Genomic DNA, 27,665 nt, shown 5'->3' on the forward strand with positions numbered 1-27,665 from the left:
TAAGCCAACGTTTTCCTACTATGTGTAAATGTGCATGCTTCCTAAAACCTTTACTTGAGCTTTAATGCTGTTTATATTACTATATATATATATATATATATATATATATATTTATTTATTTATATTGCGTTAAATATATAATCATTATAGCTGTAAAGGAAAAATTCTATTAATCTGCCCACTTCTATAGAGGGACTTAATTATATAATTAAAATGTTCTATTAATGTAAATTCCCTGGCAAACCGTGGCTATATTTTTCCAAAACCTTTAGGCTGATGCCACACGTGGCCTTTTTACGCTGCGTATTTTCTAATTCTCTCGGCGGCTGAAAAACGCCTGATATCATCATCCATAGAAATAACTTGAAAAGACGCGAAGCAAACCACACAAAGCGTAAATACGCTAGAAAACGCCTTAGCACGGATTTTTCAAGCGTAGGCTGAAATACGCCAGTACTTGCAAAGCAAGCTATTCCTATGTATACGCAAAGGCAGCTGCCAGACCTAGCAGAAATACGCAGCGTTTTTTGCTATTTCACACAATTAGCACCATGGCAACGGGATTTGCTTACGTCACCAGTTCTAGGCTGAAAAACGCCATGTGTGGCTTGTGCGGCGTTTTTAGGCTGAGAAAAAACGCAGCGTAAAAACGCCACGTGTGGCATCAGCCTTAAGGCTGTGAGCAATCAGTAAGAGCACAGCTGTGTAAAAAACAGAATTCTATGAAGCAGACTATGCTTATTTTGAAAGTTTACATAATCAATAGTGGCACTAACTATAAGCCACAGTAAGCTCTTTCATATGTACTGTCATATTCCTTTATTAAACTCAGAGCTAGTAAAAGCTGTGATAGACATTCCAAGATCCATCACTCATCGTAAGTCTGTAAAACATGAAGAAACCAGTGTAAGCCAAAGGTCAACCTTGCTAAGAGTTCCCCATTTTGTTCCCTTAATCTTTCTGTAAAAATAAATCTAATAACCCTAAAGAGGTTTTACCTGCACTGGGACCTTACTATAAGTGCTCATAATTTGAAAAAAATACTTGAAAAATAGAAAAATCACATTTCAGAAATTGCAAATGACCAAAGATATTATCAAAGGTATATAAAAAAATGTTATCCCACTGTTCCCCTTATATGCCCTAAACTTAAATACAGATCCAAAGATATTCAGAGAAGACAGTGCTGTCCAACCTATTGCATGTAGTTGGCCAATTACATGTCATGCAGAATATTAAAAAGTCATATAGTGAATTCACGAGTTGGACAGCCCCAATCAGGGAGAACACTGCTTACCAAAGTCCCACCATTCATCAGTTCTCCAACATACAAATGTAACAAATGCAAGTTTTGGCTTCCTGATATTAAACTATAATCACTGTTTCATTCTTCAAGCTTCAGTTGCAGGAGCAAGCTATGTGGAATCAGATTTATACTGATTATGTACAATTTTCATTGAACAAATCTCTTGCATTCATTGGGTCACTAAACTTGCACAGCTGTAGAAGAGTTTCATGGGGCAATATTTCTTTAAGAACTGCAGTTACCAGTATGGTAGACATTTTAAAATGAACTTATTGATGTGTTTATTAAATATTTATTTTGTTTCATAATCCATTCACACACTTTCTGATATGATAATGATATGATATTATTTAAATAAGGCAAAACCAGCAGAAGCATCATTTTATAAAATACGATGTAATCAATAATCCTATAAATTTACATACTGTTTATAAATCTGCTGTGCTGTGAAACTGAAGTCTGATTTGCACATGCACATTCTTATAGGATATGTCATGTCTCCTAAATATGGTATTCATTATACTCAAGGCTATATAGCTCATAAAAAATAGGTGGGTTAGCATTAGAGAAATGTTAAATCTATAAATATATATATATATATATATGTAACCTTTCGTGCTCAGATAGTGCCTATGTCCTGGGTGTAGACGTGGATACAGTTTAATAAGTTAATTTTACTGTACATGTAAATGATCATTGCTAAATGCACCATTATGGCTATGGAACATCCATGGGTATATAAAGTGCCACTTTATTGTGACATTTCTGGATATACTGTATAAGAAAAGGAATGTATAAATAAATGATAGGAGTTTTATGTTTAACCCCCTTGTGAAAACTGACAAATGGATGGCGAATTGCTGAAGTTGGATATAAAGTATGAGAACACATGTACTTGGAAATGGGAGTAGATCTGTAGAGAAGAGCTTGAGAGTACAAAGTATAGAAAGGGAAAGAGGGATTTCAGTTTAAAAGAGGAAGACGTATATTGGAAGACAAGTGTGCAAAGACTTTAGACAGAAAAAGTAAGATGGGCAATACAAAATGGCAGACCTTCTTGTTTATTTGCCAGGCTTTATGACCCCCAACAACTTGTTTCTATTCTCTTTTTAAGCCAGGAATTTTAATGATGCAAAAAGCAATGCAAAGTAAGTATGAACACCAGCTAAACGTTGCTTTATCCAGATCCATCAAAAACATTTGTGAAAGCTGATTAATTCATTTTTGAATTTGAGATTTTCTGAAATGTAATTGTGGAAAAAAGTGCAATTAAACTTGATTGATTTTTTTCCTTGTAATTGCAATTTTTGTCTCGCTTGCTAGCAAACTTATGAAAAAAATTTGAAAAGCTCAACTGTTTGAAGCCACAAGGGAAAAAAACTGAACTGAAAATGACATTGTTTCACTGATTTTTTTTTGTTTTACAATTTGTTAAATTGTTTTTTGTTTTAAAAAAAAAAATCATTGAATTTGATTGAAAGCTGAAAATACACCTCCTACTGAATTCTATAGGATCTTACCAGGTTTTAGTTGAAAAATGTTTTCATTCAAATGTTGTTGTTTTTTTATTAAGTAAAATAAATACAATTTTAAATTTTTTGCCTTAATTTTCTCCAATGTTGTAATAAATGTAATCTCATATTTTGCTCCTCAAACTACATACTTAAGGTGAGCTTCCCCTTTAAGGCTCAGTTTCACACCCTTTCACAAAGCATTAGTTCTGTGTTTTCTTTATATTTAACTCTTTTTTTGTTTTTTTTTAGTTCAGGTGTTCTCAGGTAAAGTCAGACACAGTCTCAATCAAATAAATCCCTTCATATTTCTAATACTAAGACTGGCTTGTAAAGGGCAGATTATGTGACTTGTGTCACACCTCCAGTTGCCTACCTTGCGTCTCTAGCCACAAGCCAATTATTGCTGCAATAAATCACAAGATCTGTGTGTCTGTAAGTCAGTTATTGCTGCAATAAATCACAGGCTTTGTACGGACAATATCAGCATTTTGGTTTATATCTTACCCTGTATAACAAAATATGAACATGCTTTCATATAAAATATATATACAAACATGCAATATAAGATCATTTAGGGGCCTATTTATTATGCTGTGCATAAAACGGCAAGAAAATTTTGCCCACAACATCATGCTTCACCGCATAAAAAATAGCGTGTTTTTTCTTCAACCAGAACTTAAGCAAAATAAGAACATAAAATCTGGCATTTGGATAGAAGAATTCACCATTTACTTTACACAGCTTTTTACAGACATGCTGATAGAAGCAGTTACTCATTACTTAGGGGACAGACATACTGCTAAACCCGAATAATGCATTTGGGACAGACTTATCATAGGAAACAACATAGCTTTGTGGGAACAATATAGGCTGGAGGCCAAAGGCATATTGCCATAGGCACGTACACTTATCTACTGCTTACTGGGAAGCCATAATACAGGGGTAAAAACACTCTGCTTTTAAGCTAGATATGACTCTAGGTACATTTTTATAATATTTACTTATATGACAGGAGTATTGCTAAAGGGAATGCAATCCTGTATGCCTGTATGGGGGACAAAGTAGAGCAGACTCCTGCCTACTTTATAAATGATATGTGACTGCCTTTGTAACACAGTATTTGTCCCCAAAGCATTAACTGGCCTTAGCAGTATATCTTTTAAGAAATCATTTATGGCCCTCCTATATATGTCTTCATGGTATTTTTTAATGCAGGGTGCCCTTACGTTTGGTGATTGTAGACATGATTCTAGAGACAGATAAACAGATTAGGATAACAGAGTGTCCCATGCATTATAATATACTGTATGTATTTTACATGGAAAAAGTAGCTGTGAAAAAGTCTCCACAAGAAAATCATTGCAAAATCGACCATTAACTTCAAGTGATACTGGAATTTTCATAAATTTTCCTGCGGTTCTGAGATTTTTTGGGGACAGATTCACTCATCAATATTACCAGGTACTAACACAGAACAAGGTAAAACCCTATTACATCCTTACGTGGACACTTCTCTCCTTAGCCAAACTGACCAAGCTTGTCTGGTTGTACCTAGAAGATCCCTCAGGAGGAAGCTGGAAGTGGCGAAACGCGTCAGCGGTGAGAGAGGATGCGGAGAGGAGCACTGTACAGGGCAGGACTGCTGAACCCAGGAACGACACTGCAGTTCATGAACAGGGAAAGAAAAAGGACCTGATCCATACCAGTGACTCTTGACACGCGCATCCTATACTCTGTTTGTGAGTGTATTGGGAAGTTTTATTTGTATAAAAGTATTTAAGTTTTTACACATATGGCTATGTATTTATCCCACAGTTAGTGCACAGAAGGGGAAGGGAAACTGAAAAGTCGTGGAAATAACCTAAAGTTGCTAAAGTTGGAAATTTACCTATGTGAAGTGGTTCCTAACACTGCCTGAAATGAAGAGGTGGGAAAGCAGAGAGTCGTGAGCTACAAGTGAACCAATTGGATGCCATATAAACCCAAGGGGGTCTTGTAAGTAGATTGGCAATCAGAAAGGGATATCACAACTGGGCACAAAATGGTGATATAAGTAAAAGTCATCACTGGTGTTAAAAAGTACATGAGAGTGCACATTTGTGAAGCAATAACAATGTTACACTATATTGCTTTTTTTTCCTCTTTTCTTCTTTTGTTTTTTTCCTTATAAGACCTCATAGCTAAGTGCACTGTGGAGTATTTTATTGAACTGTATTTGGCCTGGGACACGAGGTATCTGAAGTGAGGAGCATACACTTAAAATTGCACTTATTTATATTTGTAAAAATTGTACCTAGAAGATGTAGCTGCAGCTTATGTGGTAACTGGTGAGTGCAGAAGCTGCTTGTACAAAGGGTGCACTGGCCACCCCTGAAGTTATCACTAATAATTTAGCAGATGCCATCACATACCTGAGCCATTAAAATAAATGTAGTTAGGAACACACATGTTTGAGAACCTAAAATACCAAAGTATTCCAACAGTCATTTATATCAGCTTTTCCTAAGCGTATAGTGAGTATTCTAATTTGATTTAATAAACTAAGTATAGATTTGGATTAAGCACAGAATAAACTTTAAATAGCAAAAGAGCAGAAAGGGTGGGAAGGGTAATTGCCATAGATTTTTGTTCCAAACAGAAAAACGAATTGAGTTTCAAAAAATAACTATCATTATAGAAAAAATGTATCAGTGATACAATAGCACATTTTGCTAAGAGCCTTGTCATATTACCTTATGCATAAAATTCCAGCAGAAAAAGATAAAATTGGGTGGCTATATGAGTTGAATTCACAGTAATTAGTACTAAGTTTATAGATCTTGACACACTAGACGCTGCCAAGGCAGGTCTGCTGGGAGAGAGTTACAGCTAGCATATGCCACAAGATCAATGTTGGAATCAAATGTTCCTATTGACAAATGGCTACTAGAAAACAAACATTTATAGCTGCAGAAAAATAAGAAAAAAAATACATGCAAAAAAAACACAAACACAATCTGTCTGGTAGAAAGATAGTGTTAAATGTGTATTTTATGTTACAGTCTGTTGCATTTTAAGTTTTAGAGCAGGAGCATTGTAAACCCAAACATGCCATAAACATCTCATACACTAGGGGGCACATTCATGAAAACATGAGTTTGAATCCCTAAATTCGGACTGGATACGAAAATTTCTGAAGATCGCAAATATCACGAATATGCTTACGAAAAAATCGCATTAGTCATAAAAATATTGTATTGGCGATGCGAAAATCACGAAATTTTTAAAATGCAGGAAAACCTTTCCGACTTTAGGACTCAATGGCACTCTGCAGCTCCAACCTGGCCCAAGGAAAGTCACGATAACGAAGCTTGAATGAATCCGAAACTTTCGTACTCCGCGCAACAATTTTGTTGCAAAGTACGAAAAAGTTGCAAAAGCTTCAAAATTGTCGCAAACAATACGCTCATTACTAAAAAGACGCATTCAGACGCATTCGGAGCGTTCGTGGATTAGTAAATGTGCCCCTAGGATATAGTTCCACTACAGGTTTCGCTAATACAGTTTATCTTAAGATCCTACAAAACACTCTGTATTTTGCTGCCAGTAACTAAAATGTAGGATAAATTTTGCCCAAGGCATATTAAAATACACTCTTTTTATGATCACATAATGCCTTGGTTTTAATTTCGTCAGTTCTTAAAGAGCCCTACTGATGAATTATGTTCTTCCATGGCCAGAGTTCAAAATATGAAGACTTTAAGATTTTTCAAAAAGTCAGGTACTAATGGCACAGTTTGTAATACAAACACCACAGCTAACGAAATGCAAAAATAATCGTTTTTTTTTCATGATTCCTATATATATTTTTACTTAAAAAAAATGAATTTTTTTACAATTTATTATGCATTAAAACCGCAAAAAGTGTGAATGTAAAAATACGACATCTAAAAACTTGCAAGGTTTTGTAGAAGTCAGTGGGAGCCGTTCTAGGCATTTTTTTTTTTTTTTTGCAGTCCTTTCAATATTTTTGTATTTTCATTTGAGTTATTACAGTGATGTAAAGTTCATGATTCAAGGTATTTACTTTTTTTTTTTTTTTTTTAAATGAACAAATACTGTGCCATATATTACATAATGCAAGGTAAAATGCCTTTGTACTATGTAAGAAAAGGAACAGACATTATCAAGACCTCTGGAGCAAACCGCCAAAAAGCTTTAAGACTTTGTGAGCACACTGCCAACCCTTACATTTTTTTTTTCTTCGAAATGAATGTTGTACTGTGTATGCTACAAATACAAATGCTGTATATCATAAAATGAAAAACAAGTATTGCAATTCTCTACAATCTTCATTATTTAGCATAGGTAAAAATGAATTCCATGACCTAAACCATTTTCTACTGCTACTATTCTCCACAAGATATATAGCCTTAGACTGTTTAAATGCACACATATCACTTTCATTAAAGCAGTAGATGCCCTCTGGAAGACCTCATGACTGCTGTGCTTACACATGGGGACCTTTAAGACATCACATGATAACTATGTATAAATATATAAGGGGATCATATAATAACCTCTCTAATGCTTTATTTACCAGTAGGTCCTTCCAACGGACATGAGGGCACCCACTCCGTTTAGAATAAGGGAGGTTCTGTTTAAATATTCAGAAGGGATTTATTACTGTGAGCGCTGTGAAGTTGTGGAATTCCCTCCCCGAATCATTCATACTGGCTAATATATTATATAGCTTTAAGAAGGGGTTGTTTGGCTTTCTAGCAAGAGAGGAAATACAAGGTTATGGGAGATAGCTTTTAGGACAAGTTGATCCAGGGAACGGTCCAATTGCCATCTCAGAGTCAGGAAGGAATTTTTTCCCCCTCTGCAGCAAATTAGAGAGTCTTCAGATGGGGTTTTTTGCCTTACTCTGGATCAACTAGCAGTTAGGCAGTTTATATATAGGCATTATGGTTGAACTTGATGGACGTATGTCTTCTTTCAACCTCATTTACTATGTTACTGTGTTATTATGTTACATACTTTCAATCAATTCCAGATGGCCTGTTCAGGCCATAATCTAAGTTTACTAGATTATTTAGAAATAAGGAACTAGAGTAGATAGGGTGTGCAACTTGGGACAGAGTGTATTTAAAAATTAATACATTCACTAGAGCACTATACATACCTGCATATTGGGTAAATATAGGAAAAGTGAGCAGGGGTGAAAAGGATACAAAGGTTACTGACTATGCGATCTATTAGAATGTAACATATGACAGCAGAGAGAAATACAAGAAATGCTTCTCTGGAGATAAATGACACAAAATCCTTAATGGTGCGTAAAGGGGACCTCAAAGCTGCTGACATTCTAGTGTTGAAATTAAATGAAACAATTTGACATGAATGCATGTAAGTGTGACTGTCCTTTGAGAAACAAACTGAGAGCTGACAGCCCTGCTGTTTGCATTGAGATGGCTGCCAAAAACACGAGGTGTTAGGCCTTTCATTGAAACTACCGAGCTGTGTGACATTTTCTATGCAGAAGGCAATTGTCTAACACGGACAGTGGGATTTTCCTAGAACCCTGCATGGAGTTTTAAGCATAACTTAAACCTGAGCGGAATGACAGCTGTTCCTTTTCTGACCTCTCTTATTCTTCCATGCATCTGTACGTTTCAGCAGCAGGGTACAGACTGAACAAGATGTGTGCTTGGCTTTTAATAGTATCCCTCTACACTTTTAATTAGCTCCCAGATACAATAGTCACAGGCAGATCTTACTGTTTCACATACTGGGGAACCTGAATCCTGCAAAGAATCAAAGAATTTTATTTAGATGAGTGACGTCAAATGATACATGGAAAGCAAAATGGAAGCAGATCAATAAAGACTTTTCTGCAAATAACAGCAAATAGATTATCTAGACAGTTACCTTTTAATAGCTGGACATTTATTGGGTCCTGCACTTAAATTTCAAGCATCTAATATGTATCAGTGTTTCTCATATAAATTGAAAATCTTATATGAGGATAGTATACTATACTACTTCCATCTATAAAGGATATCATCTTTTTAAAGGTGGCCATACACGCACCGATATTATCGTATGAAACCTCGTTTCGTACGATAATCGGTGCGTGTATGGCATGTCGGCGAGTCGACCGATATCGCAGGAAGCTGCCGATATCGGACGACTCGCCGATCGGACAAGTTTGAAAATTTTGATCGGGCGCCATAGAAGGCGCCTGACCAAAATTCTCCCTTCAGAGCTGAATCGGCAGAAGGAGGTAGAAATCCTATTGTTTCTACCTCCTTACCTGCCGATTCAGCCCTGAATGGTGTGTGGCGGATCTTATGATGTTTCGTGCGACCGATGGTCGTACGAAACATCGTCGGATCGCCACGTGTATGGCCACCTTTAAAGCAATTATACATTGAATAGTCATTCATATGCAATAGTTGTCTCTCAATAGTTGTTTTGTTAAGTAAATTCTAGGTAAGTTCTGTAAAATAAGATGTTAAAAGGAAATAATTTTTATTTTGACAAAGTAATGTCTGTGCTTTACTAGGAGAGTTTATTTCCTGTTACTTATGTTACTGTGCCTAAAAAAAAAAAAAGGTCAAATCATGTTGTACAGGTATAGGACCTGTTATCCAGAATGCTTGGCACTTGGGGTTTTTCAGATAGGGGATCTCTCTGTAATTTGGATCCCCATACCTTAAGTCTGATAAAAATCATTTAAATATTGAATGAACTCAATAGGATTGTTTTTCCTCCATTAAGGATTAATTATATCTTAGTTTGGATCAAGTACAAGGTACTGTTTTATTATTATAGAGAAAAAGGAAATAATTTTTAAAACTTTGAACTATTTGCTTATTATGGAGTCTATGGGAGACGGCCTTCCTGTAATTCGGAACTTTCTGGATAACAGGTTTCCGGATAAGGGATCCCATACCAGTATTACTGAGCTTCAGCTGGTTAGAAAAAATATTTTGAAGATGTCATGAAAAATCTGATAACTTTTAAGATCTATCAAACTAAACAATCTCAAAGATTCAAATAGAAAGCTGTCTAGAGTCTATAGAAGTAAATGGGGGGGATGGGTGTTTCTAAAGCATTTAATGGTCCAAGTTGCATTGAAATCAAGTTGCATTGAAATTAATGAAATAATGTTAATTTATTTATATTTCAAGCAACTTCTTTTTACAGCTATTTAGCATGATCATATTTAAGCCATCCAAGCTTTCTCTTAAATAAGTTAGCAAAAAATAGGAAGTTTAGGAGTTTTGTTGCTATTTTCTTCTGCAAAAAAAACCCTCAGAACTTAAAATCTGAAAAATTGACCTCTCCTTGTTGTAAACACTGTAGCCTACTTAGTTATCAATTGTTATGTTTTTGTATATCATAAATGCATTTTTCTTACGATATACAAACTACAACAGGAAATACTGCAGTCATTCTTTAATGGTCCAGCCATCATTAAAGGAGAAAGAAAGGTAAAAACTAAGTAAGCTTTATCAAAAATACAGCCATAAGCACTAACAGAAAAGCTGCACTGGGTCCTCTATGAAAAGAAACACAGGATTTCCTGTCTTCTGTTTTGTATACATGTTCTTCGTTATCAGACTTCCTCTCTCAGAAAAATCCTTCATTCCCAGGGCCAGAATCTGCACATCTCTCTCCTCTCTCCCTTCTCCTGCCCCCCCCTTAAGAATTCACAAGAATTCACTCCCCTCTGCCATCAGAATGTGTGAAAGCTACGGAGACCAAGCTAAAATGGCAGCTGCTATCTTAAGCAAATTGAGGGAGCTTCTAGGGCTGTTTACTCAGGTGTGGAAAAGCTTTCTGCAAAATAAATATAGCATTCTAGGTGGCACTAATGTGGTGAATCTATTGGCAGTAAAATGCCAAAATGACTTTCCTTCTCCTTTAATAGGACGACAATAGGTTTGTCTAATAAGCTTTATACTTTCTGTATCAATGTATTGTAGGGACCCATAGGGTTAATGTGCTCTCTGTGGCAGGATGAATGTATCTAGTTGGTATTTACATATACCTTATCATTGGCCCAAGGCTAGACTACACCCTACCACACTTTAATATAGTGATAGGAAAGGGGTGGATCTTCCTTCTTGGGTTACAGCAACTGTTCTTTGTGGATGTTCCTTAAAGCCTGGGATCCATACCGGCCCAGAAGTGTTAGGCCCTAAGAGGACAAGTACCCTTAGTGAAGTCGGGGACAGGGCCCCGTGAACGAGGTAAAGCTAGAACAGGTTAAATAACATCATGGCACTATCTAGGAAAGTGAGGAAGTCAGAACTTATATAGAAAGAGCAGTTCAATTGCTCCATCCAGGAAAAGATAGTAAAGGAGTAGTCTCCTAACATGCTTACTTGCCTTAGATTAGGGACACAGAAATGCCAGGGACATAGGCCAGCAATTAACCCTGACATCTGATTGGCGGTTGGTGGCTCCGCCCACTTTTTCTAACCTGGAACTGCAGTTACCCAGTGACTAACCCTGCAAAGTTTAGGGACCCTAGGATTAATAGTTAAAGAACGACGGCAGTTTAAATTTAAACCAATAAAGATCAATAGGTAAATTTTGATTGGTGGTTAGTGGGTGTGCCCAATTTTCCTAACCTTGAGTTGAAGTCCAGTGACAAACAGTGGGCACCCTGGCATAAATAGTATGAGAATGATGGCTTTTTAAATTTAAACCAATAAAATTCAATGGATGAAATCTGATTGGCTGTTAGTGGCCCAACCCACTGTGCAAAGTTGAACAAACTGTGTAAAGTTTGGGGACCCTGACATCAAAAATGTGAGAATGACAGCAGCTAAAATGTGGCCCACCCACTTTTTTCCAAACTTGAGTACATGGTCACCCAGTGACTGACTGTGCAAAGTGAAATCTGATTGGCTATTGGTAGCAAGTTGGATTTCCCCAAGTCAATAGGTAAATTTGATTGGCTGTTGGTGGCTCCACCCCTTTTTTCTAACCTTGACCCACAGTTACCTGGTGCCTAACTCTGCAAAGTTTGGAGATCCTGGTGTTATTACTGTGAGAATGGCAGCAGGTTGCATTTCTGCCAACAATCATCATATTTTCATTCAGGCTGACCCCATGACTATGTGATTCAAGTTTGGGGAGTATGGCCTCAAAGCTGTGAGAGTGGCAGCAGTTTCAATTTCCCCATTAAAATCAATGGGTGAAATTTGATTGACTGTTGTTGGCCCCTCCCACTTTGGGTAATCCAACAAATGTTGCGGTTTCATTTGGGCTGAGCCCGTGATTATGTTATTCAAGTTTGGGGAGTGTAGCTTAAAAGCTGTAAGAGTGGCAGCAGTTTGAAAATCTTCCCTGTCAAAGTCAATGGGTGTCGGAGTGGTGCCACAAAAAGACAGGGGGCGGGATCGCTTAGAAAAGCACAAGCAACCTGCTCCGCTATAGGGCAAAGAAGTATGTAGAGTTTGGATGTTGTACCCCTAAAACTGTAGGAGAAGTAGTGTTTAGAAAATGGGGGGCCCTAAGAAGAAAAAGCAGAAGAATAAGCTGAAGTCGAAGAACAATATGGTTGGGTTTGCAACCCAACATAACAAGCAGTTATATAACTTCAGGCAGAGGTTGCAATCTGCTGTGTAACGCCTATTTACCACTCAGTTTCTAGTTTTGCTTGTTTTAGTTTACTTCTCTGCTTTACTACTTGGTCAAGTATACAACTACCATGAAGTGTTTCCCAGTATAAAGCCACAGATCTTTAAGAAGGTGATTTATCAACGTTCATATTTGTCTAATTTTCATTTGTTTTTTTTCTACTATGGATAACCTTGAAATTAAAAAAAAAAAAACTTGAATGTATTTATTTATTGGACTTGGATTTTTTATTAAAAAAATGTGAATGAAAAATTCTAATTGACTAAATAGTTAAAATTTTTGCCCAGAACAGCTCCCATTGACTTTTACATGACCTTGCAAGCTTTTAGATGTTTTTAGAAGTTCTACGTTCATTTTTTTTTTTTTTTTGCTTTATCTTTGCTTAATAAATATTGGAAAACATTTTTTTAAACTAGTATATAAATTCATGTTTTTCAGCTCAGAAAACTTTAATCACCTAAACTAAAAAAATTAATGTTGATAATGCCCCCGCCCCCCCCCCCCAGGAGTATTTAGCTTAGTGGAAGAGGGCCCCACCTTTACTGATCACAGTAAATTGCTATTCATAAAATGATCAGAATGCTAGGTGTCAGAACCACTGATTTACTATGTACTTGGTGAATTTACAAATAAAATTGAAAAGTGGGGGCTTAAATGTGCAGTATATTTATATTTCCAAAGAGTAACATTATTTACATTTGCCTTTGGCAGCAGACAGGACATTAACGGTTAGACTCCACAGTTTTGTCTGAACATTCTGAAAACAATTTACCTGTACTTTGACCCATTGACTTTGTTTATGACCATGTTATAACCTATTTAGTGAGACTACACAACACATTATAACAATCAACCAAATGCATTCAGTAATATGCAATAAGCAGCTGTGTAGCCATGAAGGGGTAGTTGTTACATCTGGAAAAGAAAAAGCACAGGTAAAATAGCAGATAACAGAAAAGCCCTTTAGAATACAATGGGTTTAGTTCTTGCACAGGGATCTGAACCCATTGTATTCTACAGAGCTTATCTACTGTGCCATTTATCCCTATTTCAACTTGAATAGTTACTGCCATGGCTACACAGCATTTTATTTACAGTATATAGTAGTGTTTCTGAACCAAAAACCCCAGTTTTACCAGTGCAGGGCAACAGCACATTATATTTTATTTACTTCACATTGATTATTTTAGTGTTACTGTTCCTTTAAGGGTTTTGTCCCAGGACCATGGCTACCACATGAGGCAATTGTGAGGTACACTCGAAATCACCTCAAGTAAAGTAGCTTTTGTAGGAAGGCGAAGAGAAGCTGATCCGCTCCTATAAGCTTCCATGTCTAGCTGCACTGACAGGCACAGATTTGGCCAGAGTGCAGCTACTGTACGTGGGAGATCGGCCAAAAAGCAGAAAAGTGTGCACTTTCGGTTCAATCGCTGCTCTGTTTAGCTGCACTCAGGCCGACACTGTGCCTTTAAGTGCAGCTAGACCAGATCCGCTTCTCTCTACCTACCTACAAAATGCTGGGGGAGGGTAGTGAACCCGACGCTGCAAGTGCCCTCAGCCTAAAGAACTCAAATATTTTACTTCATCAAAGTGCATATATTTGTCACAATGTAGCAAAGCAGCAATATTGGCACAAAGTCTGTCTCACAACAACAGCAGTACTACACAATTTACCCTAATACGAGCTATGTTTTGTGTAAGAATATTTTGAGAATATAGTATTTATATTCAGATGTTATTTCTATTGACTTTCAAAAAGAATCCACTTTCCATGAAAAAAGGAGCATTCTAATTTCTAATTTACATGTATAGCGAAGTGAAATCCACACATTATGACGCACATGAACAGAACATTTACACACATTAAAAACCAACAACTAAAATCAGTAACATACAAAGACAGTCACAATATGCATAGACACTAGCACACACAAGTTCCAATCCTACCCACAAGCATAACCTCACATAAAGACATACACTTGCACAAAACCCCACCTACGCAAAGACACAAATTACACATTAGAAGCTGAAGCACAATGCTCCCTCTTTTTCTTTCTGCTACTTAGTTCTGCATTAATAGACCTTTCAAAGTGCACACAAATGATAAGAGTTAATTTACTCCACAAAAACTGATTACTGAAAAACCCCTGTGAATTTCAAAACTGCGCTATGGCAGGATATAAGATTAGTGTGCAATTCCCTTTGTCAAATGTATTTACTGTTAAAATATTGGATAAGTAATCTTGTTAGGCACTGTTCTGCGATTAGTGTTTTGTGATCCTTTAATATCAGCACAGGACATGATTATGTCCCTCTCTTTTGCAATCTATCTTAGAAATATCCTTGCTACACATTTGCTTCTGGATAACAACCCCATAGTTTAATAAATGCAAGCAACTGCCTCAGATAAATGCTTTCTGTTACAAGCTCAAGTGCAGGGACATTTAGATTTGCTGGGAAATAAAACTGAACTTTAGTTCCATTTTTGGAAGTCCTAATGTTGTTCCCATTCCCAAAGATAAAATAGACTGAATTCATTATCTCCCATTGACTTCATTTTAAACAGCTATTTACATTTTTTTAATAATTTCCTTTTTCACTGTAATACATTACCTTGTACTTGATTCCTTCTAAGATATAATAAATCCTTATTGGAGGCAAACAATCCTATTGGGTTTATTTAATGTTTACATTATTTTTTTGTATATTTTAGGTCTGGAGAATCAGAAAGACCCCTTATCTGGAAAGTCCTAGGTCCCAAGCATTTTGGATAATAGGCCCAATATCTGTACTTTTGTTTTACCTGTAGGGGACCTTTGTTACTGTCTTGATTGATTTGTCATGAACTTGTAATGATCATTATGGAATTAATGTCATTTTACTATCCCCAGGTGCTGTAACACTTAGTAACCTATACAATGATTGCTTTTATGCAGGTGACCAATAAATGCTACCTGCTGATTGGTTGCTATAGGTTACTGCACCTGGGCAAACTTAAGTTAGCCATACATGGTAAGATCTGCTTGCTTGGCAAGGTCACCAAGAGAGCAGATCTTCTCCCAATATCCTCACCAATGAGTGGCCAATATCATGCTAATTCTGTTGTTTGGCCTTGGGGCCAAACAATCAAATTAGAATGGCGGGTATAGGCGCCATCGGTTCAGAGGCCGCATCATCAAGCCGATACAGTCTCCAATCAAACCTGCCCAATCTATTTCAGGCCAGATATCGGTCAGGCAGGCCCATCATTCGTGCCCATATACGGGCAGATAAGTTGCAGAATCGGTCTAAAGGACCGATATTGGCAGCTAGAGTTTACCTTTAGTGCCTTTTATTACATCACCCTTTTTGTGGCTTAATGCTGTTTCTAGGGGAGGGGGGCTGTTAGGAAGCCAGAAGGTCACTACAGTCAGGGTGAGATTTGCTTTTTGAATATTCCTGTAACTATAAAAATGAGCTAATGTTATATGCATATAGTTCTTAACCTCTAGTACTAACCCAGAAATACCCTGGCCATCACTGATTGGAAAGTTCCTATTGAATTTCCACTCTAGAGACTACTGGGCAGAATGCTGTGTATGGGATCCAATTTGCTGTTCATCTTAGTCTTACAATCCTATGTTACAGGGAACCTTTACTGTGCTACTTCATTTGCTATAACCTACATAGAAATATCAGATAATGGCAAGAGAAATAGCTGTTTCTAGACTACTCCTGAAAACAGAAACAATGTCATGACACATGCAAGTCCAAATATTTGTATGTATTTATTAGCAACTATGTGCCCAACTCTTTGAACTTGTCAAACATTTCAAAGAGATTAAAAATGTATTGCTCAGCTGAAATTTCAAACTGAACCCATTTGTAAGGCAGATCTAAGATTCAACTATAAAGATTAACTGTGGTTCAGAAAGTATTATCATTATACCTCCTATAAAAGAAATTCTTTCTATGTACATATTTCAACATATTTTTTTTTAATACAAGTAATCAATGCCCTACTTTGATATGTTGGTATAGCCACAAATATTTTATCTTGTTTCATTTGTATGGATTTTGCAGAATGTGTTGATATAATTTGATCTGAAAAAGAGTTTTGATGTTTATCACCTTCTCTTCTTAACTCTTGTATAAACACTGCGTATTCATTTATTTATTTATAGTGCAATTGTATAGGGCCAACACATTTGGGATATGGGGTAGAATTATTACAGCTAAGTTGCTATTCTTGTGAAATAATGGTGCTTATCCAAATAAAAGGCTGCTGGAGGGAATGCAGAAGAGTGAAGGCAATTTAGAGTGTCCATTTTGAGTAGTTCTGCTACTTTAAATGGAGACTGAAGGCTATTCTAATAATGCTTAAAATGATAGTTACTTCTTTGTAACATTTTTTCAAGACATTCACATTTAACAATGGAATGCTTCCAGCACAGAAAATAATTGTGTGTTTTCTCCCTGCATATGCATTAGGGAATCAAGATGGCAAAACAATGCTGTTCGGTTTATTTAATGTTTAAATGACTATTAGCAGACTTAAAGGAATACTGTCATGGGAAAACACGTTTTTTAAAACACATCAGTTAATAGAGCTTCTCCAGCAGAATCCTGCATTGTAATCCATTTTTTAAAAGCGCAACCAAATTTTGTTATATTTAATTTTGAAATTTCACATGGGACTAACCACAATCTTCATTTCCCAGGGTGCCACAGCCATGTGACCTGTGCTTTGATAAACTTCAGTCACACTTTAATGCTGAGCTGCAAGTTGGAGTGATATCACCCCCCTCCCAGCAGGCGATCAGCAGAACAATCGGAAGGTAACTAGATAGCAGCTCCTAGTAGATATCAGAATAGCACTCAGTAGTAAGAAATCCAAGTCCGGCTTGGGACTCCTCCATTTACATGGGAGTAAGAAAAACAATAGGTTACCTGAAAGCAGTTCTAATGGCTCCTTCTGAAAGCTCAGACTCAATGCACTGAGATGGCTGCCTACACACCAATGTTACAACTAAAATAAAACATTTGTTGATTGAAGAATAACATTTTAAATGGTAGAGTGAATTATTTGCTGTGTAAACAGTGTAATTTAGAAATAAAAAGTACACCATAAAAACTTCAGAGCGACAATGGAGAAAATGACAGCTACCACCCCCCACCCCAAAAACAAATTGGCCTTAATTTGGGATCCCTGGCATAATGACCAAGTAACAATTAGTCTATAAAAGCCTTATAACCCCCACAACAAAGCTGCTACAAATACCACACCGCCCAGATTTAGATGCAATATGTAAAACTAAAACCTTCCATAAGTATATATGAACATAGATATGCTTTTCATCTCTTTATGTTACTTATGTAAAAACCTTCCTTTTCTTTCTGATATACGATGCATCTTTGTTCAACTACTCAATAAACAATATGAATTAAAAAAAAATTACACCATAAAAGTCATGACAGAATCTCTTTAAGGTACGGAGATCCAAATTACAAATCCCGTAAGAATCCAAGCATTTTGGAGAATAGTTCCTATACCTGAATTGAGTTTACATATTTACATAGTTACATAGTTACATAGGGTTGAAAAAAGACCAGTGTCCATCAAGTTCAACCCATGTCCATTAAGTTCAACCCATTGTCCATCAAGTTCAACCCAGTTTGATCAATGTGTTCTTTAAAACACACTGCCTTGGTTTTGCTTAAATATAAAACTGGAATAGTCAAGGGTAGTTTCATGCCATAAATATCAAACTGCCGGGTATTTCTTAGTTCAATATTTCAGAAACCAGTCTCTGAAATTGAAAGTTCTAGTTTGTTGTGGTTGTTATATTTAAGCACCTCAAAACCAAGGCATTGTTTTTGTGCTTGTATCTCAAGGGCTTTTTATTAATAGCTTACTCTAGCTATTACTCTATATCTTAGATAACTCTAATGTTCAAGACAGAGGAAAAAACTAAAAGATTTTTAAGTGAGAAACAGCAGTATACGGCAGAAGCGGGTTTCTACCAATTAAGGCAAGGACTGTCTAGACAGTGTGCAGGCATACCCAAGAAATGACAAAGGCAATATTCAAATGTAGTAGAAATGCAAAGGATGTTAACAAAAGGCCAAGATCCATCTGTGCTTTACATGTTGGTGAGCCGCAGGTTGCAGATCCCTGTTCTAGCAAATGACGTGAATAAAAATCTGAAAGGATTCTTTACTGTAGATGAATAGAATTGTCTCCCTTAATCTTTCAAAAGTTGTATCAGGCAGGCAATAGTGAAAAGTCTCCCTGCAACAAGACCTGCCATTTGACAAGAGCACACTGCTTTGTGAAGGAAAAGGTTTCAAGACACCTGACAACTGTGATTAAGGCCTTCTTTGTAAGTTACTGTAACATTCTCAAAAAATGGTAAGTAAATGTTACTGCAAAAAATGGAAGAATAATATTAGCCCTTTAGTGCATAGGTAGTCTTTTCTCAAAAGGTCTGTTTTTTATAGAATACACATAAAACCTGACATACCTAATTGCATTATAAAAGGGAAAAAAAAACTGACAACAACTTTAACCAGATGTGTCCAATAAAAGAATAATGTGCATTCTACTCTACATACACTTATTTCATATGCTTGCATTAATAATATAATCCCATATCATACAATTGCAAAATGTCTGAACTTCTCCTTTAATACAGGCCCAGTTTCACTGGAGGGTGAGAACCTACTGTTATTTTTTTTTTTTATTTCAGATTGTCTGTGTGTAACTAGAATTAAAAAAGAGGTGCTGGAACCTACAAGAAAATTAGCATTTCAAATCAGCATTAATGTGCTCTATTTATAATACTGGTTCCTTGGATAAAATCACAGGCAGGACTGTATAAAGATAGACTAAAACTAGCTAGAATCTTACATGGTGTTGGTTTTTTGGCTGGTCAAAGAGGGGTAGAGACCATGCATCTTTACATATGCCTTAACCCCTACACCTCGCCATCTAGTTCAAACTACAGCATCTCAAACTAAAGATTCCTCAGCAAAAAGTGATTATGACTGGAAGCGAACGGGAGGGTGGTCTGATACATTTAGGATCACAGTTACCCTCTATAGGTATTTGGCTGGAAAGATAATATTTGTAGAATGCTGCAACTACTTCTGACCCTATTACTCAATGAATCAGACTAGATAATAGGAAGGAATCTATCTAGACTTCATAGGCACGTAATGCAAGGAGTGAGTGTAATCTGCAAGGCCAGAATGGATTTGTTCCATCGGAGTCAGATCACCTACTGTATCTTTTGTGGATTTGGGCCTTTAGGCAAAATGAAATTTATAAAGAGGGCGACTAATTCTGGAGAAAATCATCTCTTTTATATAGAAGAAGCAATCATTTTGTGCCAGATTTACTCCCATTTTATGCAGCTTCATCAGTTTATAAATAGGTTGTTGCACCAGACTTGTAATGATCATAAAATATAACAAACCCATATAAAATATGTCATAAATACAGTGTTTCATTGTAGGTGTGTGGCAACGTGCAACTGCATCAATTGTGCTTAGATACGTGATTCACTTGTCATAAGTCTGTAGTGGTTATTGAAGAATCTGCAATTGGGACCCTGGAATGAATGAATGAATTAAATTATTTCCAAGGTTCTAAGCATCAATAACTTGGGCATTATTCATTAGAGCAGTATACAGAGCTTCAAAATAGTCTCTGGCATTTCAAGTACACAGAAACCCAACACACACACACACACACATACACCACCACCAGCCCAATAAATAGTGACTGTTTATGGCTAGTGATGAGCGAATCTGTCAATTTTTTGGGCAAAGTGAAACAGCAAAAATGTTGCACTTAAAAGGGAACGTCTAGGGCTAGGTAAAGTTTCCTGCAGAATAAATATAAGGTTCTAAATTGCACTATTGTGGTGAATCTATTGGCAGTATAATGACAAAATGACTTTCCTTCTCCTTTAACCCACAAGCTCATTTCTGTTTAAAATTAATGAGCAAATCTGTCCCGGCAAAAAATTTGCGAAGCGAGGAAAATGACACATTTGTCAAAAATTTGTTGTGTGCATCCAAAAAATGACACGCAGCAGATTTTTTTTTTTGCAGCACATTTTGGCGCCCTTTTCGCAAAACAATCCACCAATGGTGAACTGCGGAAATTCACAGTGAATCCATGCCTGCTGAAAAATTTTGTTCATCACTACCAGTTTACACATCTCATTCAAAAAGGCACTGTTAACTTTTATGTTTTAATATATATGTAGCACTAAGGTGGCAGAGTATATACTGTAATATACTGCTTCACACGTTAGCATGGGGTTAAACATGCAGCAAAGACACCAGAGAAGAAGGAAATGGACACAGGGAGAGCTTCCTATTTCACATGCTGGGCATGATGCACTATACTGGACAAACACTAATTATTTCTGCATCTTGTCTGTTCTCGACTGCGGCACAGATGTGTAAGAGCTCACAGCTCTCGATGTTTATGACCTTCACAGGCCCCAGAACATTCAAATTTCGCTTTTGGCACTTTATTGTATTTTTCATTGTTGAGAATAAAAAAAATACCACCCTGTTAGCGCACATCTGACTTTGAACACCAAACAGCACTCAGTTAGTTGTATGAATATTTCCAAGGAATTTAAGGATCTGCTAATCCTTACTCAAGAGACAGACTTCTGCTCCTTTCTGTATTTGATGATGTAAGTAATTATTCTGCCTTAAAAGCCCATTCCTTCTTTCTCTTTCTGCATTGCATTCTGTTACTGATTGGCGAGAGAATAATGCAAGCAATAATGAAATGTAAAATCATGTATTAATGCATTTAGAGAAGTAACTCCTTAGGCACTTGTAAGTCATGCATTTAAAACTATGAGGTTATCATTTAGTTAAATTAACTCCTTAAACACGTGCAAAGCAATTTCAAATTGTAATAAAGTATTAAAAAAATGCATGTCAAATGTTTTGCCATAAACAAACGTAGCTATTGAACCTATGGTTAATTCTTTGGAAATCCATATGTGGCTTGAATGCATCTTGTAGAATGTTTCAGCCACAGCAGCCTCATTAGTTTATAAATAGGTTGTTGCACCAGGCTTGTAATGATTGCAATAAGGTGTTATTTTATTTTTATCATAAAATATAACAAACACATATAAACAGATATTGAACCTTTGGATAATTCTCAGGAAATCCATATGTAGCAGGCTTAACCACTGGGTTCCATGCAACGGAAAAGTGAGTCTCTCACCTGATTAGTAAGCAGCCCTACAGCATTTGGATGTAATAGATGTCAGGTTGGAAAGGGATGAGGTGACAGTCTTAACTGAAACTCATGTCAACGGGCTTCTGAGGGATTTTGCTAAGCATTCTAACATGTCCAGGCAATGTATTGTTTACATCACGGTAAAATCGAATCTGCAGGCACTGCTTGTGTGAGAACATTAAATCCTGTCTACGTGAACTTTGCATGCTGTACACAATGGACGTGAGTCATGCCTGGTTGGTTATAAGGAATATGTAAAGGACTCCCTCCACTTCTGATATAAGTTGAAATGGATATACTGTAGCGTTAGTGAAAAACGCATGCTGCATGCAGTGATGTACTTGATGTACTATGTACTGATACTAAATCTGAGAGACACTGAACCAATATTTATGACGCAAACCCCGGGTGTTGCCATGTTATACACAATGATTCATACTGTATGTAATGAGTTTTCATATTTCAGTATTTGATGTGATTCCTAATCATATGAAATATTGACCTAATTGTAAATTTACTACATTATCTAGATAACTGAGGGCAGTTGATTGCAAAATTAAACTGTAAACCGGGTGAGCTAATTTTTCAGCGAAGTGAAACAGGACAGATTTGCTTACTACTTACCTGTTGGCTTAAAAGAGCTCTAGTCAGGAAATCTAATAAAAGGTGCAAAGTTTACTACAGGTCTAAACACCTGTAGCAGCCAATCAGCAGGCAGCATTTGCTGGTCACTTGTTTAAAAGCAAACATCTTATTTGTTGCTATGGGTTACTGCACCAATGCAAACAATGATCTTTAGATGAGGGTAAGTTTAAATGATACTTTAAATAAACACCAGTAGATGCATTGGGCGTTAAATAGCACCAAAAACAGTGTAAGGCTATATGCACCCAACAAATATGTTCCCTGGCTCAGTGGGAAGCACCCGTGTTTTGTGCTCCTATTGACCAAAGCCCCAAAGCCACCCATGAGAAAGTTCTGCAATATAATGCATGTAATATCCCTTTTCAGCCCTGCTAGTTTGAGTTTTAACATAGTACTTAGTAACTTAGTAGCAGCTTCCAGTACCCACATTGTAATCTCTCTGTACAGCATGGTACATAGTGATTAAAAAGGCCCCTATTAATGACCCAGTATCATATTGCAGATTTCACCCCCATGGTTATCCTATGAAGCTATGCACCAAATACTCCAACAAGCTGAGGTGCACTTTGTATAAGGCTGAACTCTATAGTAAGTGAAACTTTACAATGAAACATTGATCAGAAGGTGAAAATATTGGATAAGGCTTATTAAGAAGCATTTCACCAGGTAAATCATTATATATAGTCCAATGAGGAGTTTTTCTCAGTAATGAAGCATTGAGTAGAACATCCAAGCATAGTTTATGGCAAACCATATTAAGTACAGACATAATTTGTATTATTTTATAAATAAATCAATTTATAAATTATTTTTATAAATACAAATCACAGAAAATTGATAGGTTGTATGTTGATCATGTTTAAAGTTGTCCAACTCCTCTAGTTTATAATGTATGTCTCATTATGAAAATGCCTAGAGTAGTTTTGTTAAATATTGCAGTGACATATTCATTAAATAATTAATGTGAGATTGCATGAATACTTCTCTTACTGACAGTAATGGGATCTGAAGGGAGATATCCATCTTCTATACAGTGTTATGGATGGGATAATCATTCCTAGAGGATTGGTGTAAGGTTTACTCTACGAAGGACATATGTGTGGGTGGAGTACGCATCAGTCTCTATCCAAACATGATAATCACTTCTATAATCAAAAGTCAAATTCATTTTCTGTTTATAATATGCAGTTGCATTTCTGAATATACCAACAACACAAACTACTAGGATAATATTAAAACTGAAACATGTGTCTGGATATTATTATGTATGGTGCAAACCATTATACTTAAAATGACAAGAGTTTAAAAGTAGTTAATAAAATGTTTCCAGAGAAAGAAATAATATACAGTATATCAAGAGCTTTAAGGGGTTTACAAGAAAAAAAATAGAAGCAATATCTACATTACAAATGTGATTATTTTTGGCTTTATCAGTCTTACATGTATGTTTGCCATATTAACGCTATATTGGTTAACCCCAAGTTCAGTCTTTCCCTAATATTGTTTAATCTTGGAAGCTTTTTTCATTGCTTTACTTGCCAGAAAGTATTGGTGCAAAATGTTTTCTTAGGAATAACAAGTATCTACAAATTCATGTTTATGTACAGTATGCTTTGCACTAATGTATAATTTGACCTCTAGTGAGTTTATTTCTCTTGTACAGGTATAACTACAACAATAATGTATATAAAAGGTAGCTTGGTTTAAATTATATAAAAAATCCTATAAATAATGCATACAAAGGTATGGTTTTTGACCCCCTCACCAGTAGAATTTACTTTATTTTGTAAAGTATGTCCAAGCCATCAACTAGTATTGAGGGTTTGGATATTATAGCCGAGTGACATTGTGATAAAGGATGACTGCTCAACCTGCTGATGTTTCCCAGGGAAGAGTAGCAAGGTTTATGCAGCACTGCAAGCCTACAGTGGGCTGCTTCTGGCAGTATTAATACACTTATGTTTCCTATATTTTTACAGTTCCCTGCTGTCCAAGCAAGGCTACAGGAGGTTTTTATTTTACACTTTATGGAAAGTCTTATTAAAATGATGTATCTCTGATAAAGGTGGTCAGAAAAAAATATATTTTCTCGCAAAATGTGTGCAGTATCTTCAAATGTTGCATTAGTGGACTATCAAATCCCTGAGCTAATGTGAAAACCTGCTCCCAAGGGAAATGTAATTTATTTCTGCAGCACTGTAATTTCAATGCAATGATCATAAAACAGTAACTTGCATGAGCAACCATCCTTACACCACACAATGGCTAATGAAAAAATGCTAATGACCAAGCATAAGTCAAACAGCAAGTCCTGGCTAATCCGGGTTTCTGTTGCAAAAAATGATCTGATCTGTTTTGTTGAATATAGGTTTTGTTTCTATGTGATGGCCAACAGCACAAATGTCATTCTTTTGAAGCAAACACGTGAGAATGAAGTGCCTTTTTTTGGAATGAGGTAGCACTTTTTGCTAGCAACATACTGAAATAATGCATCAAATAAAAATAGAATAACAAAATAATGTAAAGAACAAGAGAACTGTTTTGAAAAATAATAAATTACTTTTCTACACATGATAAGGTTCGGACATATCTTTTAACATGAATAATATCTTATGGCTCATTTACTATTGTGCTGGGCACAGGTGTAAGACACTAAGGGCACATAACTGCCCCTTAAAAATTATACACAGGGAACTTACACTTTGTGCAAATGTCCAGCACAAGATAACCTTTGATCAACTCTATTGTATGTCTTGTGGCCCTTTTATAGTCTGCATGTCGGAATGACAAACAAGCAAAGGGGTGTTTGATACTTTTGCTGTTGCCACAAGTCTGTATACAGCAGTGAAAATCTTAAAGAAGTCTGTTCAAGCTAACAAATACTCCAAGACTTGACATTGTTGCAGGCAAATTGTATGATTGCTAACAAAACACTAACATACACACCAGAGGAAGGTGACACTTCTTTATGGTAGTGCTGTCATCATTACACCTACAGTGTGTATGCACAGTGTAAGAGAAGGAAACTTTATTATATCATAGAGACCGTGACAGACAGTTCAGGTGAGTCTGAACAATCATTTAATGTCAATAAATAGGACAATTTCTACTGTCCAACCAAACATCTCATTCTTATAAACAACTTGCTCAGCTTAACATGCAGCATCCCCAAACAACTGGAGAGCTACAGTAGAACATTGATAGCTATATCAAATGTGCCTATTCTCTGTGTTGTTCTTCACTGACAAAGAAAACATATTAACATACCTGCCATCAATTAAAGTTAAAATATGTAGTGCATTGCTACATATGCTACCACAAGAAACATCCCAAACCCACACAAAACACAGCCCCCATTCCCAGGGTTTGCAATTTAGGACCACTGGCACTTATCTATTCAACAGAGAATAATACAGTTTGACTAGAGGAGATGACCTGCAATTCTCAATGGTGAGATGAGAGGTATTTTACAATTACCGTTGGTTGAATCCATGTTTCCAGGTTTGATTCCTTTTGAGGACTTTGAGGCTTTGCAGCTTCCTTTGCATTCTAGAAAAAAAAAGTGACATGAAAAAATTAAAAACATATATCTGGATAGTGCAGGGTATTTTAGTTTTATTAATCCACCAGAAATGTAGCTACAAAACCACCTTAGGAAATGAGATTTCAGATGCACTGATCTGTTTAAGATTAAAACTTAGCTCAGCATTCTTAAACTTTTTTTTCACATTGTATATGCCTTTAGTATTAGGCTAAAGAAAAAGGGCTAAAAGTGAGTTAGTACATTGTGTTTAACAGCTTTCTGCATTTCCAAGGCTTACAGCAGCTACACAACTATGTACGTTGTACTCAGAATACAGCATGTAACAATAGTTGCATACTAACCAAAGGTTTAATTGCATACAAGTTCAATATATTAAATGTACAGTAAAATGTTAAACCACATATGGCCACACTTTGAATCCTATATATATATAGGTGAGTGGGAAAAGTTATAGCATATGCACATGAATATTCTCCATGCTTTCTTGAACAACAGATCACATATATCTTCCAGTAAAGTTTAATAGGTATTTCACCCACACTTTTTTTAAATAAAATTTTGGCAACTCTCCAATATACATTAATGATTTATAAATGTTCAAATGTACAAAACTAGAATGTGTGATATTTATTAAGTGCAAAATTTTTTTTTGAAAAACTCAAATGTAAAACTTCAACATTTCGAAGCTTGTGAGTTCAAGCTGATGAAAGTTGTCCTCGGCAAAATGTATAGTTCTATTCAATCTGACTATATTTTGCTTTGCAACATTTTTTTAAAAGTTTGTAGACCCATTGAAAATTATAAGATGCATTCAAGTTTCATGCTTTTATTTAAACAAGTTTTTTAGATTCACATTTTTTAATAAAGCAAAAATTTGAGTTTGGTAAAAGTTAGAGTTTATTTGAATTGAATAAAACATGTTAATTTACATACAGTGAAAAGTTGATTAGCATTACATTTTTGGAAATATATTTTGGGTGGAGTTCCCCTTTTATGGATTTCAGTTAGTATACAGTAGATTGGTGTGATTTCTTACCTTTTTTGGGGTGTAAAACAAATGCAATAGTATTACAAATACACAAAATATGCTTGGTTTTTGTGCACAAAGGTATTTGTGTAGAATCACGTGGGGTGTTTTCAAAATATAACTTTCAACAAAATATCTGACACAGACACCTGCATGTATCTATAGGGAAGAAGGCGTTCACGTTTTATTTTCAGATTTCTAACTTTTTTTCCATTGATTTTTACAACATTTGCAGTTCTTTTTGTAGAAACACATAGGCCTTACTGCCCCACCAACACATAGTCCTTACTGTCTCAAGCAACATGTATACAAAGAATGCTGCTTCATACTTCCAAAAATCAAAGCTTTTGATGAGCACTTGGCATTTGATTTCTTAGAACCGCTAAAACCTTGAAAACACCTTGAAAAAAACATGTTCTACTCTGCGTATGAGTCACTCTCCAATTGCTGTTTAAAACTTCATCACTTACTTTCTCTTAAAAAACCCTTGAAGCACTTAAAGTACATACCATTTAAAAAAAGAAAACCTGCCTTGGCTGAAGCACTTTTCCTAGGAACCACTTGACCCACTCTGGTGAAATATTTGACTATAGTTAGCAACACTTTGTTTTGAACTACTTAACCCACCTTTTCAACCCGTTAGACTTCCTTTGAAATCATTAGTCACCAATTAAATCAGAAAATTTTGCTTGTAACTTAACATCTGTTGATTTCTTAATTGCTATTAA

The 27,665-nt window shown here is 36.0% G+C and overlaps 1 protein-coding gene across 2 annotated transcripts in view; it reads right to left on the bottom strand.

The window, feature by feature from the left end:
* Positions 1–27,665, bottom strand: part of pcdh11x (protocadherin 11 X-linked) — a 797,852-nt gene that overhangs the window by 325,919 nt on the left and 444,268 nt on the right. For both annotated transcript variants that reach the window (XM_031891054.1, XM_018096773.2), the window contains one exon: positions 25,844–25,915. In XM_031891054.1, coding sequence (XP_031746914.1) covers positions 25,844–25,915 — 72 coding nt within the window. The remainder of the gene's footprint in view (positions 1–25,843; positions 25,916–27,665) is intronic.

This window comes from Xenopus tropicalis, chromosome 8 (genome assembly GCF_000004195.4).
Source record: "Xenopus tropicalis strain Nigerian chromosome 8, UCB_Xtro_10.0, whole genome shotgun sequence".
Classification (NCBI taxonomy): Eukaryota; Metazoa; Chordata; class Amphibia; order Anura; family Pipidae; genus Xenopus; species Xenopus tropicalis.